This window comes from Apteryx mantelli, chromosome 13 (assembly GCF_036417845.1).
Source record: "Apteryx mantelli isolate bAptMan1 chromosome 13, bAptMan1.hap1, whole genome shotgun sequence".
Classification (NCBI taxonomy): domain Eukaryota; kingdom Metazoa; phylum Chordata; class Aves; order Apterygiformes; family Apterygidae; genus Apteryx; species Apteryx mantelli.
The window spans coordinates 952,281-968,711 of NC_089990.1; the positions used below are offsets into that span (position 1 = coordinate 952,281).

Sequence of the window (16,431 nt, forward strand, 5' to 3'; positions counted from 1 at the left end):
AAGCTGGTTACTGTTTTCTTATCTCTCTGGCCCAGCAAGTTGGCACATGTAATTTATCCAGTAATGGCTCCTTATCCAGAAGGAGAAAATAGTAACAGTGGACAGAGTTTGAAGAGAAGGAGAGCAAATAAGCAAAAACGAGCACGGGTAAGCTCTGCTGGGCCTCCCTGATGCTGGTGGAGTGAATCAACGGTCAAGGTTGTGCCAGAGGACAAGAGACCATCTGGCTAAGCTTATTCTCTTGCCTTCTGATGGTGTCCTCTAACGGGGATGGACAGATGACTGTTGCAACCACAGCCTGAAGCAGCCACACTTCCCAGTTGAGTTGTTTTGACGGATAGCCGGAACCAGTACTCGATACACGCTAGCACCTTTCTTGGGGCAGAAGGGACTAGCACGAGGCGAAAAGTTGTAGGTAACGTGAAGGAAAATGAAATGACAGGAGTGAGTTCTGCTCAGCTTCAGCCACTTATCCATCTTGGCAGGCCCAAAGTGAAGAGTTGCAGCAACTTCTGGAGAAATGTCACATACTTCTTCCCAGTAATTGCAAATGTGAAATGGAAGGGAAATCATATCACTCTAAGCTAAGCAGTCCTGTACTCCAATTCCAGTGTCAGGCTTCATAACCCGAAGTGGAATTGGACAAAGGTAAGTTCTGCAGCAGAAGCATGTGGAAATGCAGGATCCCAGGCCTTTTACTGGAGAGCAAATAAGGGAAAGCAAGAATTAGCTCTTCTTCTTCATGCCAGCTTAGTGATTTTAGCCAGATGGGATCTTGTGACCCTCTGCTTAGTTTTGCAAGTAGGTTGTTGGCAAATAGGAACAAAATGTTCAGTAACCAGCCAGCGGGCAAGAGCAACAGAGTCCTTCCCTGTAACGTTAATGGTTTGGTAGTACCGTGTGCGCGTGTACATCTGTGCATGTGAGTCTGAGTGAAGGGCTGGCGTGTTTGTGCACGCGTATTTGTGTGCACGTGGCTGACCGGTATCTTGGTCAGTACCACGCCGTAACCTGCGTTTTTTCAAATAAAGGCAAGATACAGCTTCTCCCAGGTTGTGCCGGACGGTGGGCAGCCTTGTTCCCTGAGTGACCTCTGTGGTTGATACGCGAGTGCTTCTCGCCCTGCGAAGACATCAAGGCTGAGTACTTGCTGGAGGCAGCAGGGGCGGCTTTACACCAAACCACAGTGCCAGACAGCTTTTGGTTTGACACGTTTATAACCAGCCATTTCAAAGAAGCTCAGCACTTGATTTTCTAATCGCTTTTGAAAACTGAGTATTAACTGTGGGCTTTGAGTCTCTTCAGAAGACATTAGTGTGCGAGTCAAAAATTAACAACTTATAAAAATAGACGCAGATGAGTTTTAGAAGGATATGAGCTGATTGATTTACCACAAATGACGTTAGCTTGCAGTTCTAAGATAGAGGTTTTATGAAGCAAAGGTTTTCCTCAGAAATGTCAACAGGAGAATTACTGCATGCTAATGAGTCTGGAAAATAAACATTTCTTTAGAAGATAAGGGCTTTTTAAAACATTGTTCTGAAAGAAGAAAAAAGTGAAAGCAGTGGAAATTTACACATGGAAAAAACTTCCAAGCAAACCATTTGAATATGAGAATGAAGCAGTAGCGAGAGGCTCCAAGGTATGTGAGCTGTTCTCTGAGGTGTGAGAGTGTTGGACGTTGCTGCTTAGCTCCGTCGTTCCTGATCCCTGCCTGAAGGTTCTTCCTAGCTAGTTTCCCACTAACCGAGGAGACCTGAGTGAGCACCTTAAAAGCCTTTCCTGTGGCCGGTGTTAAAGGTAGTTAGCCCTGAAGGTGCCCCCTCTGGAAAGTGAGATGTCCCAGGAGGATGCAGAACATAGATAGCTGCACTGCTGTGTTGCATACTTGGCCACTAGCTGCAGAGTTTTTGTCAGAGAGTTTTTTCTGTGTGTGATTTTAGGTGAAGATTCCAATATGACTGCTTTTAGAGCAAAATTTTCTGAAGACCCCTGGAAGGCATCAGACATGGGCTGGAGTCTTTGTCACTCTAGTCCCCACGTGCACGTTCTTCATCCAGAGGGGAATTTGCCTTCCGTCAGCTGCGGACTCCTTCTGCCTCTTGTTTGTGAGCTGTTGCCCTTCCGGCTACAAGCATAAGTAAGACCGTTGTGTTCAGTTGGGTCAATATTCAGCCAGGCAAAAAACCCCAAGTAGATATGGGGTGACAAATCTTTTACTTAAACAGGGACTTTCACATGGAAGGGAAGCTGGAAAAAACATGTTCATTCCTGCCAAAAGGCACGCACTTTGCCAGTAACTGGCCTCTGATTTCTGTGCTGCTATTGCAAATGGTTGGTGTGTTGAATTAGAGCTTCCTGCTTTCTTCTAACTCCTCAACTTCTCCTTAGGCCTGACCCTAAAAAGGTCTTCCTGTACTTCTGACCTTGCTGTCTGCAGCCGCAGAAGTGAGTTTAATGCATTCAGTGTCATAACTTCCCTTGAGCCTGAATAGCTGTGGAAGGAGGTGTCGAGCGTATGTGTGTGTAAAACCCTTCAAAGGCAGGGATATACTTGGTTAACTAATAAAGCGTTGAAGAGAGACATTTAAACCATCTCTGAGAAGTATTTCCTAGCGCTTAAAGCAAACGGCTGGGTTCAGGCCTAACTCTTCAACTGTGAATGAGCCCAGTTCTCTCTCTGGATCCTCAGATTCTCCATCTGCAATAAAGTTAGCAGTGTCCTCAGCTGTGTCCCAAGAAGCTTTGTTTGCTTTAGCTCCTCAGAAAATGCTACAATATACAGAAAATGCCGTGTTTTAGACTGTATCCTGGTTGTGGGTAGGCATGTCTGGGGAAAGGGGAACAGAGCTGACCCAAGCAGAGGTCGCTGTGCTGACTCCTTTGGTGGCAGACAGACAGATGGGACCAAACAAGATAAGCCAAGTCTTTAATTCCCAGGGTAGCTGCATGGTTAGCCTTCCATCAGGATTTAACATCTTGACTGTCAGGCCAGCATGTGAGTCTGTAACATTGCTTGAGGCCAGCTTTTGCATCCTGTTTTGTAATATTCCCTGACATTCCCCACATTCCTGGCAAGGAGACTTCTGTATTTTTTTTTTTTAAATGTTCCTTTGTCTCTTTGCAAAACTGTGACATCCTTTAAAACTACTTCTCAAAAAGCCTTTTGGCCTGCTCGCTCCAGCAGCTCCTGTTAGCTCCATAATGAAAAGGAAGTATTGAGCTTGGACTGCTGCCACAACACTGTCCCCTTCCAATGGGGAAAGAGGGGGGAAAAAGAGAGAAAGGGTTGTAGGCTCCTGTTTGGCTCAGGTCACCTCTATAAAACTCAGGTCTGTGTTATCTGGGTTCTACCCTTGTTCTAAGGTTTCATTCTGATTTCCACATCTTCATGATGATGATGGGCTTGGATGATGATTGGTTTGTAGCTGTGCTTCCTTTGCTACCGCAGCCTCTCTCCATAATGTGGTCTGGATGGTTCTATTTTTGGAGGAGAATTTTGTCTGGACAGTGACGGCTGAGAATGCAGAAGCCATCACAGTGGTCCTTGGGTCGGTATCCTGCATCCAGCACTGGTCTCTGTCTTTCCTCCCAGGGCGTAAGGAAGCTAAATGAAAGTGTTGGGATGCTTTTGCAATGCTATATTCTTTGGGGCCGAGACACCTATTATGTTTCCCACTGGGAATTGGTGTATACTCCAGAAACAAGGTGAGAAATAACTTAGTGTTGGAGCCAACAGTATGACCTAGTGGGCTCGAGACACAAGAGTTTGACTTGAATAATTGCTTGTCCTCAACTATGTTAGGATGTATCAGGTAAAAACTTCAGCCCTTTGTGCCTCCTGCAGCTGGGCTTTACAGGGACGAGGAGAAGAACAGGCTGAGAAGGGGAAGCGTGAAATAAAGAGCCAACCCACAGGTCCCCGTATAATTTATTTTCCCCATGCTGGGGCCCCATTCCCTGGTTTCTGCAGGGCAATTGCTCCCCGGGACATTCAGGGAGCCTCTTTGCTCTTCTCCCTGAATGAGCTGTGCCAGTTTCCCCTTTTTGCCGCTCGTGAAGGAGACGGTGGCCCCTGGACCCTTTCCCTGTGCCCGGAGAAGGAGCTGTTGGCTTCCTGGAGCCTCTCAGCCTCCTGTCCTGGGCAGCACTTCAGCTTTCTCCAAGCAAGGGGACTGGCTGCCTCATCCACCTCTTCGGAGCCAGCAAAGGCGCTCTCCTCCCTGTCTCCCACCTAAAAATACTGGCTGACTGGATACCCAGGAGGCAGCTGCTGTTCTTTTGCTGTAACTGGAAATTATGGTCTGGTTTCCTTCTGTGGCGCCACGGTAGCGTTAATGACAGGAAGATGCAGCCAGGGTTAATCACCGGCAAGGCTTTTCCCAAGAACTGGACCAAAATGCCCTTGGAGTGGGGAGGGCAGGACAAGCGTGCTGGCACCTGCCATTGCCCCGCACGCCCACCCTCCCCGCTGGCGCCCCATCCCCGCGGGTGCTGATGAGAGCCAACCCCACGTGCAGCTGGGACCGTTGTTGGCTTGCGTGCCCTGGAGGGAGCCTGCTTTGGTTAAAACCATTCTTCATCTCCCACTTGTACCTGCAGTGTCAGCTAGGTTTGGTTTCTTTTGCCGTGATATATGTATAGAAAGGCCTTTTTTACTGTAAATATGGTTGTTATTTATTATCAGTTGGCTAACTTCTGGTGTTGGCTTGTTTTTAGCAGTACTTGCCTCCAGCCCCAAGAGGATCAAGAACGCTCAGTTTGGGCATTTAAGTAACCTGCTATGTCAAAATAGTTTTGTAGGCTCTTTAAACAGCTTGGGTGGAGTATGCGTTGTGAGCTGGACCAGGAGCAGCCATGGCATCTTCCTTTAAAACAAACTGAAGGGTAGCAGCACTGCTGTCTCTGAGGCCCGGTGCTTTCTTACATCGCTAGTACATGAGATCACATTTGGAAGCAACTTTTGACTCCTCCTGTGTTGGTGGAAATTTTACACATGGTCGTTGGTAACTTGGATGGCCACTCAGACGCCTTCACATCTGCAAGGCAATTCAGTGCTGTCAGCTGGACGCGCTCCGCTGTCACGTGTGCTGGGTGGGTTCATCCTTCTCCTTTCCAAGGTTTTGTTCACAGATGTATTTACCAGCCTGTTACTCTCTAAACTGTCCCCTTCTGCACTTTGGACCTAAAATCTCCCCTGCCAGGTCCTGTTCAAACTAGGGGATCTCACAGCTCATTCTGTAAATTATTTATGCCAAAAACACCAAATCAGGAAAGTTGTAGACAATGTGCTTTTAATTAGACAGACCGTGTCGACCAAAGCTTCTATTTGGACTGTGTTGTTTCCCTTAGCTTTAGTCTGTCTGGAGGGGAGATGTGAGTCCTTCCTGTGTGAGGGAAGAAGTACTCTCGGGAAAAGCGAAGCACAGATGGACTAAGCAGACCGCAAAGTCTGTAGCAAATTAGGGAATTCAGGTCTATGTATCTTCAGCAGCAGGTGCTCCTGTTCTTGCCCCTGAACCATCTTTTTCCATAGCTTCAGGTCCTCTTAAGACTCTTGAGGGATTGGGAAATTTGTGATGGCACCGGTCATTACGTTACGTTTTGCCAGCCTGTGCCTTTATTCTGCACACTCAAAAGGCTCCATTCACACACGCTCCTGCCGCTGGCTGTGAGAAGGGCTTGCAGATATCTGTGCTTTAATACAAATAATTGACTACGGAAAGCCGCTCAGCTGAGATTTAAGGTCAGTGATATGACTAGTCAGCATCTGATCAGATGGGAAAAGTGGTTTTGCTGGCACTCCATCGTTCTCCTCCATCCTCTCTGCTGCCTTATTACGTGGGTCGTGCCGCGTGCTCCCCGTCGGTCCCACTTCCAGAGCGCTGCACTGGTGACAGAGGGGAGTACCAACATTGCAAAATCCAGCACTTCAGAAGGTTTCACATTTGGACATTTCAGTGTGATCGAAAGTACCTAAGTTTCCCACTAGTAATTGAAAACTGCAGCCTTACTGGTTGGCGTGGCACCGCAGTGCCCAAGCAGACCTCGCTGCTTCAGCTCCCAGACATTTCATGCCCACTTTCGCTGTGCCAGGAGCCTGGGTTGTCCTCGGTGAGTGAGCTGCTGCTGCGGGAGAGGGAAGTGAATCTGCCCAGCGAGGCAGAATCAAGAAGAGCTTGAAATAGTTAAGCAGCGTGCGTGCATGTGCACTATCGCTCTTGCTTTCTCGCGCTCTCTCCCCCTCCTACTCCCACCCCTGCTATTTAAACAGTTCAGCCCGTTGACTGCACAGCCACAGATGTCCTGTTTGTTTCTAAGAGAAATTAGATGCTTTCCGTGCATGCAGGTCGGGAAGGGCTGGTTTGATTACCTCCGTACAGCAGGCCTGCATGGAAAGGATCCGAGATCTCCGGTTCACTGCCTGCAGGAAGGTCCTTGGGCTGGAAATCCTCCCGTTTCCAGTGGATGGTGCTCAGCGTGGCTGAAGTTGGGGGATGAAGGAGGCCGGTGGTCATGCTGATTTTGTTTTTTTTTTCTTGCATTTAATCCACGATTTCCAATGAACAAAGCCAGGATTAGCAGCTTCTGTCATGGTGAGTCTGCTCATGTCCCTGCTTTGTATTTTCACCCTGTAGAAGGTCTCAGCCAGCGAACATGCTTTCAAGGGGGAGGTGGAAACAGTTTGTAAAATGACAGTTTTTTGTTAGAGGTTTCTTGAAAACAGTGTTTCCTTTGCATCTAGTTAGTTTGCTTTGGCTGTTACACTGCAGGGTGAGGGAAGGGGTGGGAGATGCAATTCTTTTCTGTGTTACAGGTTTTTTTTCTTGGAAAACAGACCAGTTTTTCTTTTACCTTTTTTTTTCTTGAAACCATCTGTAGCTTCTGCACTGAGAAGAGCTTTCCCCTGCTGCTGGGAGAGGGGCTGCAGTTAGGCTCCTTGCTGCTCCGGCAGACGTGAGCCCTGGAGCGCCCCGAGAAGACGAAGGCACCAGCACTGAGGGTGCAGTCGTGTGTGCGTAGGAAGGAGGGGGGAAACGGGTGCGACAGAGCACGGGCTGGTTTCAGTTGTGCTGCGGGTGGCTTTTGCTTCAGCCCCTCCGCTCCCTGCTTGAGAGTCGGCAGACATAACAGAGCTGCAGCCTTCTCGGTATTTGGGCTTGTTTCTCACGGAGTCAGCCAAGCTGGTGAAACCGCTCCGCGTGCTGCCTGCCAGCTCGCGCTAACCTCTTACCGCTTCCCGCGGCCCTGCCAAAACGCCTGTCTGCGCGCGGCCCCCCGCCTGCGTCGGGCCCAGCGAGCGCCGGCGAGCCAAGCCGAGCCGCACCGCGCTGCGCCGCGCTGGCAGGGCGCCTGCGGAAGCACTGACGTGCCAGCCCTGCCAAAGCTAAATTCCCTACCCGAGGAACCTTTACTTACACAAATGCAGGTTTTAGGTAGAGGGAAGGAGGACGGGAAGGAGCGCGGAGGAGAGGGAAGGAGCTTCCCGGTTGCGAAGTGCCGGCTCCGGGGTGGGGAAGGGACTCATACACGTTCACAGCAGATGGAAATTCCTCTCCAGGAATTACCGTGCAGCTGCATTAGTGACCAATGCAATAGCAATGCTGCTAGCGTCTCAGCGGAGGGGTTGTGTTCTTTGGATAGCGAAAGGGGATCTGTAGCTTGTTATTAATTCCTTAATGCTCGGGATGGAATAGATCCTATGGGCATACTGAAGGTCCTGCCCCAGCATATGCAGACCTGCATTTGCATGAGAAATGTTATTTGGCTGCTTTTTAAAATGAGCTTTTTTTCCCCCAGTTTTATGGCTTGATTTGTAGTTTTCTCCCAAACAACTGTAGGGAGATCCCTGTTTCTGGGAGGTTAGCCCCAAGGCACTGAAACGCAGATTAGAATGGGAGCTCATTGCAGGCTTTGCTGTCCACGTCCGAAGGGCTGAATTGTGCAGTTTTAGACAGGGAATCTCTTCTAGAGCATCTTTAAACACCAAGTGGTAGTGCAGCGGAGCTGGGCGGTGTCCCAGATGTGACCACCCCACCTTCCGACAGGCTGAAGCTTCCTAGAGCTCCTTCTGCTCAAATGGGGCAGGCAAGATTGCTGGGAGGGGAAGGCACAACGTGCTGCATGGGGCTTTACAATAGAAGATAACACTGATGCAGTATTTTGTAAATGAAGCTCCTGAAGGGTGCAGTTTGCAGCCTAAGCTGCAGCATTGCATTCATCTGCACATGCAGGATTTTGTGCTGTTAAAAACCTTAATTTTGCAGAGATCTTTCTTGCATTTGGTAGGATTGTTCACGAGTTTAACAATGAGCATGTGCAGGTGTCGGTGCAGAATTGCAGACCTCCGTTGCTCTCGCAGCTCCCTATGGAGCAGATACGGTACGAAGATGCAAGGACTAATAGGTAAACAGAGTCTGACTGAAGGAAATGGCCAGAGGGCTGCTGGTTGATAGTGCTCTGCAAGTGGACAGGGAGTGGAGATGACTTTGCAATCACGTTTCAGTGTCTGGAGTACAGCGATTGGTGAGGCAGAAAAAGGAGGCAAATTATTGCAGAGAGCTGGAGGAATACTTGATTCTGACTATCTTTGTACTGGGATGTTTTAAAAAAGGAGCCCTAAAGTAACCCTCTGTGCCTCTGTTGAGAATGTAGTGCCCATTTTTTCCTGTGAGAAAGCACTTTTGTGCAGGGGCTTATAGCGCTGCCTGTGCCTGGCCCTCAGCTCAGCCAGCGCGTGGCCCAGGTGTAAGCTGTTTTACTCATAGCGATGACAGGTCTGGATCTGGCTTCACGGTTCCCCGGAGACTACATAAAACTCCCACTGAAGTCGATAGGACTCTTTGCGTTCCTTGGTTAGGAATCGGTTTGTTTTGTGATTCTGTACAATGCAGACAAAGCTGCAGAAGGACCACGGTGTAGTGCTTCTCCGCGGGGTTCCTCTGGCAACAAACACTAGAGTTTCTTCCAAACGAGTACATAAAAGTAGGGTGGAATTCCCTCCTGTGTTAAGCAAGTAATTATTTTTTTTAATATGGGGATTTAAAAGACGGAGGAGCTGGGAATAGCTCCTAAGCATGTAGTACAGGAGAGAAACGTCAGCAGGTAGCACTGATTAGAGATGTGAATCTGCGGCAGCTGGAGACACCCTGTTATGGAGTCGAGAGCTCTCTGCAAAGAGGTGAGCCGCCACAGACTCTGACTTTTTAGCCAGACTATTGCCATTTTCCTCTGCCTTGACAGGTGGCCTTGTATGATGGCTGTGTCCCGTTTCATGCTGAATGTGGTGCGTGTGCTGCGGTAAAAGCAACACCTGTAACGCGCTGTGATGCAGCTCTCTGGATTTTAAGCATATTGGACACAGGAGTTAGGCTGGAATTGCATCTTTTTGCCAGTGCTGGGCCTAATACTTTTCCAAGCAGAGGAAAAATGGGAGTCTCATTTTTGTCAAGGAGCGCATTAAAGGGTTCCTGCTCGCTGGGGGCGTGCGGTTGTGGTCAGCACCTGCAGCAGCGCGGTGCGTTATCAAAGCCGTCAGGTGGGGAGCTCCGGTGCACGGCTGGCTGCGTTCAGAGGGACGGCGTCCCTTAGTCCAAACAAAGAGCTTTGAGATCGCCGGGATGATCAACAGGAAAACAACGATGCAATTTTAGAAAGGGTGGGACACAGGATGGGCAAGGATATTAATTTTGTTAATCTGAGTAGCTGTTTTTATCTTGTTTCTTGGCTAGGTTTTCAATATCAGCAAGTAAAGCGCTCAGCCACCGCAGCCCCTTGCACAGCAGAAATGTATGTAATTAAGACATCATATATTTCATAAATTAGTGGTTGGATCATCAGGAACCTTAATTAGGTGGAGGTGCAAGGCTGCTATCTTCTTGGATAGTGCATATGCTGCCGCAGAAAATGGGTATGTGCTTAGGCACCTGAGTAGAAACCACCGTATCTGATATGATTTCCACTCTTTGGAAGGCTGTTTAAGCAGTGTCAGGCTCTTTGTGAACACAATAACATACATTTGGGCACCAGCATGCTGCCATTTGTACCCGGGACTGGCTTGCTCGCTGACTGCAGGTGCAGAATTGTGTCAGCACGTGTGTGAGAGAGCGAAATTTAGGTAGACCTGAAAAGCTGTTCCTTTTTTATTCTAGCCAGTTGGGTTCCATATTTTTCTTTAAAATCTCTGTTTTGAGTTGTACTGGAGTGTCTTGGTGTTCTTAGCTTGTTAAAGGGTAATGAACTGAAAAAAGATACTTCTGTTGCAGTGCAGTCGTTTTTACAAGCATCATTTATGTTCCTGCTGGATGCTCCAGCCACGCAAGCATGTTTTTTAACTCTTCTTCTTACTGGAAAGCTTTTCTCTCTCTGTGTAGATATATGCACATTTGTGTGGCTATGGGCAGCTAAGCAGAGTAAATAGAACCTTGTCCTAAACCCAGGAAGGGAATAACCTAACTGGTGCCAAAGAGAAGACAGCAACTTTTCAACCCCAAGTCTAGATCTAGACAGATGCAATCAGGCAACCATACCAGCACTGACTGACCTTCTCGGGATGGTGCATGGGATGGTCTGGAGTCAGAGACCCTCTGTCCCATGAGTTTGCTTTGCCTTTGGCCTTTTCCGAAGCATCGGGATAGAGAGCTTCCTCCTGGCCCACTGCGCCTTCGTCCTTCAGCAAAGCGAGGGATGGGCTCTGCTCCGCTCCCAGGCTGAGCGGAGGAGAATGAGCTTCTGCCCTACCTGTTGTTTCTCTGGGGTGGGAGCAGCTGGAAAAATGCATGTGGGGGAGGCGAGAAGGACAGATAAGGGCCTTCACCCTTGCTGGCCCTTTGTTTCTTTTCCTATTAGTGCCCTTTCCATTCCCTTGTTTCCACCAGACATCTGTTCTGCAGCTGCAGAGTTTAAACACAGCGCAGTTAACCCCTGGGTTTCCACAGCAGTCTTGTTCCCAGGTGCAGCCTGAAGCAGAAGGTCAGGAGGAAGTATCCTGAGGTGGTTAAAGGTGCTAAAAGACATTGAAGAGCGGAAATGTTTGCGGTGAGCATGCATCTATAATTATGTGGGGAGAGGAAGTGCCACCCCCGTAGCGAATGCTCCACCTCTCTTGCACAGATACCTATCTTTGTCTCGTCTACCATACTGACTGCAAGCTAAAACCGCAGAGAGAAGCAGCCGTGAACCCCGGAGGCCTGGCTACATCCTCCTTCATCCAGCCCGTTAGGAATAAACAAACTGAAGATAGCGGAGAACAATGCAGAGCACAAATAAAACCAGTGAACGGTGGTCACAGGTGGACCCCGGCTTGGTCCACCTCTGTCACCCCACCGAGCCTTGCAGTCGCATCCGTTGGATCTCATTGTCCAAGCAGTTCAGTGATTCCTTTCCTCCAGCAGTTCATGTGCCCCGTATGAGCCAGGGACTCTTTGCTGCTACATGAGATTAATATTGGCTTCTCTGGAAATGAATGTTAAGCTTTATTGTCCCACTGCAGTAAATAATGAAAGAAGAGAAGTTTTCTCCTCCTTTTTAAAATAAAGAATACAACGTATTTGCATTTCACAAAGGTATGACGAAGTGTTATTGAGTTGGGGCTAATTTGGCCACTTCAGTGCTTTCTTGCAATTTTTATTAGAGACACTGAAAGCTGCAAGCATTTCAGATTGGTCAGTAAAGGTTGTAAAAGTAATTATGTTTCCTCCACGCAGTTCAAATATTGTCAAAGATCAAGTGCAGCATTCTGACTAAGCTGCAAACCTATGAGGGGAGATGTTACTTTTTGGATGCGTATGGTGCAGAGCTGAGTTTATTGTGTTGTTTTAGACCTCTTAGCTTTTATTTTTATAGTACTGTTTCTAAAATGCAAAGCATAAGGTTATACAGATTTTGAGTGGGAAGGGCTGCATTTTAACTTTCTTTAAAACAAAAGAAGACAATCAAGACTAGTATTAAGCTCATTTACAGCAAAGGAAATATAAGCTGTCACATTCAGTTAATGATTGCAGTTGCATGTTTAGCACTTCTGTCTTTTTAGAATGAAATATGATTTCTGTGCATATGAAAAATTCAATTTCTAAACTGAATTTCTTCAAGCAATGACATAAACGCCTTTTTCCTCTGAGCATTTTGTGTCCCCAGCTGCATAATCCCAGCCCTGCTGGGAAGTGGGAAGCAGGATCACCCCGTTGGAGGTGACTCTCTCCGGCGCAGAGTTGGGGCAGTGCTCCCAGATTCGCTCCGGTGCTGTACTCGGATGGCGTGTGAGCGTGGTGAGGAGCCGTGAAGACTCATGTGGGACAGAGGTGTTTCAGAGAGAGAACCCTGGAGCTAAGATGAGATGTGAGAGGGGCAAAAATAAGGCAGTCTGGAACAAAAATAAGCCGTCTTGGAGCTAACTATTCAACTACTGCCCTGAGGGAAGTCCTCGGAGCACGTCAAGTTTAGGGAAGTCCTCCGAGCACGTCAAGTTTAGCTGCCACCTCTGCCCTGGGTGGTGGGATGCCCAGAAGCAGTAAAGCATGTTTTGCTATCTGGAAAGCTTGTTTTGACAATAGAGCAGCAATTTGTTTAGCTTTCTGGGGCCTTCGTTCCTCTCCTCTGTCTTTCTGAGAAGAACTTATTGCTCTGCTGCAGTTCCTGGCGTAGCTGCTGCTGGGCAGAGCCCTTGCTAAACTGGGAAGGATGGGGAGGGAGCGCGTAACGAAATGGAGTACGTGCTGGAAAGCGCTGCCGGGGCAGATGGGGAAGGAAGGGAGGTCCTCCCGGGTCTGGGGCCGGTGGCTGGAGGGTAACTGGGAATGGTGAACTTGGCGTGACGTCTGAAGGTGGTGCGTCAGGGCGGCCAGGAAGCCCGGCTGCGTGAGTCTCTCTCCCTACCTTGGGTAAGGGACGTGGCCGGACCGCGGCGTGCGAAGGTTTGTACCTGCCGGTGCTCAGGTACGGAAACTGGGGACGGCAAGGTGCTGGAACCGTGCATGCGCAGCCGCGTGGGCCGGCTCTCCTCGCCGAGCACTGGCCCGCGGCTGCCCGCAGCCCTCCGCGGGGCGCTGGCGCAGCTCCGGGAAAGGCACCGCACGTCGCGCTTGCCCTCGTGCCGTACGTGGCTCCAGCACGGACGAGGAAGTCGGGAACGTTACCCAGTCCGTGCCAGAGACCCGCGTATCCCAGAACATGGCCCGAATGGACGGCAAAGAGGCTAGTGCGTCCCAGCCAGGCTTCCCGACCAAGGCGGCGGAGGAGACCACCTCTCGGGGCATGCTCAGGACCAGGGGTGAAACTCCCAAGGGACGGATGCCCACCCCCCCTTGGATGGGAAGAGGTTAGGCGTGGGATGGAGCCTCTCCGAAAGGTTGGGGGAACGCTCCCTTAGAGGGGAACGTGTCTGTCTCGCCATGCTGCGGCACGCTCGCGCGGACACAGCGTGCTATTCCGCAGTTATTGTGTTGCGCCTGTCCCCAGCTGCCTCGCGGAGCGTTTTTGTCCCCAGATTTCCCCTTGTGTTTGTCTTGCATCACACGGTAGATGACATAAACAGGAAGATGGTCCAGTCCGTAAGCGCTGGGCGGCAGCCTGAGCTGGTGTGCGGTTGCCTTGTGACCCTGCTCCCTTCCTCCGCCGCCCCTCGGAAGCGGCGGCTCTGCGCGGTGGCCTTTGGGGTCCCGCCAGTTCCTCCATCGCGACGAGCTGGTGTTGGTCGAAGCAGACAGGGTATTTCAGGGCTGGAGCACGTCGGAGGCATGCGAGCAATTCCTCGTTGGCGGCACAACAAGGAGCGGTTCCCAAAACTTGTGAGACCTATTTACTCTGCGGAGGTTAATTATGGAAACCCACTGCATCTGGGACCGGCTCCAGCAGAGCCTCTCATTCCTATCTCCATGCCCTCCCCATGCCTGTGGCTGCTACAGTCCGTGTGTTTGGTGGAGTATCCTGGGAGCTAGCGGGGCTAGCAGCAGATCAATTAGTATTTATCAGTCAAACGAGCCCAACCAAGCGTGGGCAGGGGACGGATGCTGCTGTGCTTCGTGGTGTACGACTCGGCAGCCCTCTCCGGCTCCCGAGGGACAGGTCCGTGCGGGAGAGGAACCCGCTGGGCAGCGTCCGGGCCCGGGTTTGCAGAGCCAGCGCAGGGCGTGGGAGGCCACGCGGGGACGGGCTTGTTCGTGGCTGGATGGCGCTGGAGGCTGAAGTCATTGGTCCCTTCCTCGCTGTGAAGCGTCCTTGGGGAAGGGGTGTGTAGGATGATCGCATTTGTTTGGCTTCCTTTGCACTTTTCTCGGCACGGCCGGCACAGACGTGCTTCCTCTCTCCCTCGCTGGGAGGACTGCTGGAGGGCCAACGACGGCGATCCGAGAAGGTTATCCCGGTGTGAAAGAGGGGGCATGGGGCCTGCGGAGCGGTGCGCGGGCTTTGCAGCAGAGAAAGGTCTCCTCAGACCCCGTATTGCTTCCCACCAGGGTCACATCAGAAGGGTTCGAACGCTGTGATCCTCAGTGCTCTCTGAGCCTAGGTTTTACACGTGTGTATGAGCGCGTGCATCTTCAAAACACATGGAGAGAGCTGGCTTCCTTCAGAAGCGAGTGGTCCACATCTGTTTGGGCGATGCCACACTCAGTGAGGCTGCACTGCTTTCAGTGAGAGAAGTAGGCATTGCAAGGAAACGAATTCCTCTTTAATTTCATTTACACTCGGCATGCCTCTGGCCCCTGTGCCTTTTGCAGAAATGTAATAGGAGTTTCCCTTGTGAAACAGCTGTTTCGGATCCTCCCTTTTTAAAGCAGTCAATAGATATGCCCCTGCTTTGGGAGATGTGTTAGGACTTTCTGTCATTTCCGTGAAAAGTAGGAAAGTACTTCTGTTTACGGACGAGGAAGGGAAGCTAAGCTCCACTTCTGCATATTTAGTGTTTTAGGCAGTGGTTTATTTTAAAGCAGGATGGAAAGAAAAAACAGCAAAAGAAAAAAAAAGAAGGTGGTTACCCACGCTAATACTGGAGCTGAGCTGGAGCCTAGTAGAAGGAGGCTGCACTCCCACTCGCATCTGCCTGGCATCTTATTTCATAGCTTTCCATTATGTAATGTACGGGCGATTTTATGATGTGGTTTTCTTTTCACACACTAATTGGCTGTGTGGGACTTTTTATGGGGAATTTGGAAACTCGCTCTGAGAAGCTGGGATGCTGGGGTGTTACTGCTGTGTTTTTTAAAGCGAAAGTGCAGAGCCGGGGTTCTGGGAAGTGGTTTTCCTAACAGTTGTTAAGTTTGCCTCCAGTGTTTCAGCTCGCTGGTTCTAGACCTGTTTTTTTATTGTATCTCCCAGGCTTTTTCAATCCGTCTCTGTTTCAGGACCTCACTGAACAGTTAAGTCCCCATGGATTATCTGTTATCCCTAAAAGCACTCGAGGGACAGATCTAAGTCTCCAAACATCCCTTTCTGCCCCCTGAAAACATCCCTGTGCCAGGGGGAGCAGCCCCTGAGGGCTGGAGGAGAGTGGCCGCGGCCGGGCCCCGTCCGGGAGCTGCGGGTCCCTGGGGCTGGGGATGCGGGCGGGCGGCGTGGGATCCCCGCCGTCTGGTCTCCCAGCCTGCGGAGCTGACAGCGGAGCCCAAACCAGGAGCCGTTTCCTTTGGAGCCGCTGCAGACCGGGCACGAGCTCTTGGATGCTCCCTCACCGGTGGGCTGCATCAGTAGAAAAATGGTCACACCGTGGTCCAAGGGTCCACGTCGGGGACTGCCCCAGTGATCGTACGGAAAGATGTGTGTGTGGGGGGGTGTCAGCCATTTGTCATTTTTTCCACTTTCACTTGCGAAATGAGAGCTTGTTTCTCTTTCTTCAGCTGTTTTTGCTTTCTGATTCTCTCTGTGACATGCTGTGACATGCTGTTGGGTCTGACTTCCCAATTTGTTAGGGGAAAAATCAGCAATGAAGTAACCTCTGTCCTTTGCATCAATTTACAAGAAAAAGAACAGTTCCCTGAGCTGCTGAACTAACGAAGCCTTTTTCTTAATGAACTCATGCTGGGCAGTTCTGTTTTAACTTGACTGAACCTCGGCTGTAGCTTAGGCTCCCGCATTATCTGATACAGGAGAATCAGGATGGGGGAGCGTGGTTATGGATGCCTCACCCTGGGAGAAGGCATCCAGCCTCAGCAGCCCTCGGAGAAGGGGAGAAGCTTTGCCTGGTGGGGATTCTCTGGTGGCTAGTAAGGCGTAATGCCCCAACAGAAGCTTTATTCAGTGAGTGTGTTCATGTTGGTTTCCTTCCATGAGGATGTCTAGATATCTCCCAAGGGGTCATCTCTCACTGAGAACTTTCTCAGAAGCGGGAGCAGTAATAGGTCTTCTCATCTACCTGCTCCCCTGCAGTCACGAAACTTGCTGGGAACTTTGTATTTGCTGAGATATTTACTCCTCTGTCAAGTCTGGCTGAAATTGCCC

The 16,431-nt window shown here is 50.1% G+C and overlaps 1 protein-coding gene across 5 annotated transcripts in view; it reads left to right on the top strand.

Annotated features, from left to right (window-relative positions):
- STARD8 (StAR related lipid transfer domain containing 8) overlaps nt 1–16,431 on the top strand; it is a 108,464-nt gene that overhangs the window by 64,027 nt on the left and 28,006 nt on the right. Inside the window, exon 1 of one of the 5 annotated variants that reach the window (XM_067304519.1) lies at nt 6,315–6,596. The exons of the other annotated variants lie outside the window; for them this stretch is intronic. Within the exon in view, the coding sequence (XP_067160620.1) occupies nt 6,563–6,596 (34 nt within the window). The 5' untranslated portion in view covers nt 6,315–6,562. Of the gene's footprint in view, nt 1–6,314; nt 6,597–16,431 lie in introns of those variants that run through there. 5 annotated transcript variants of the gene reach the window in all.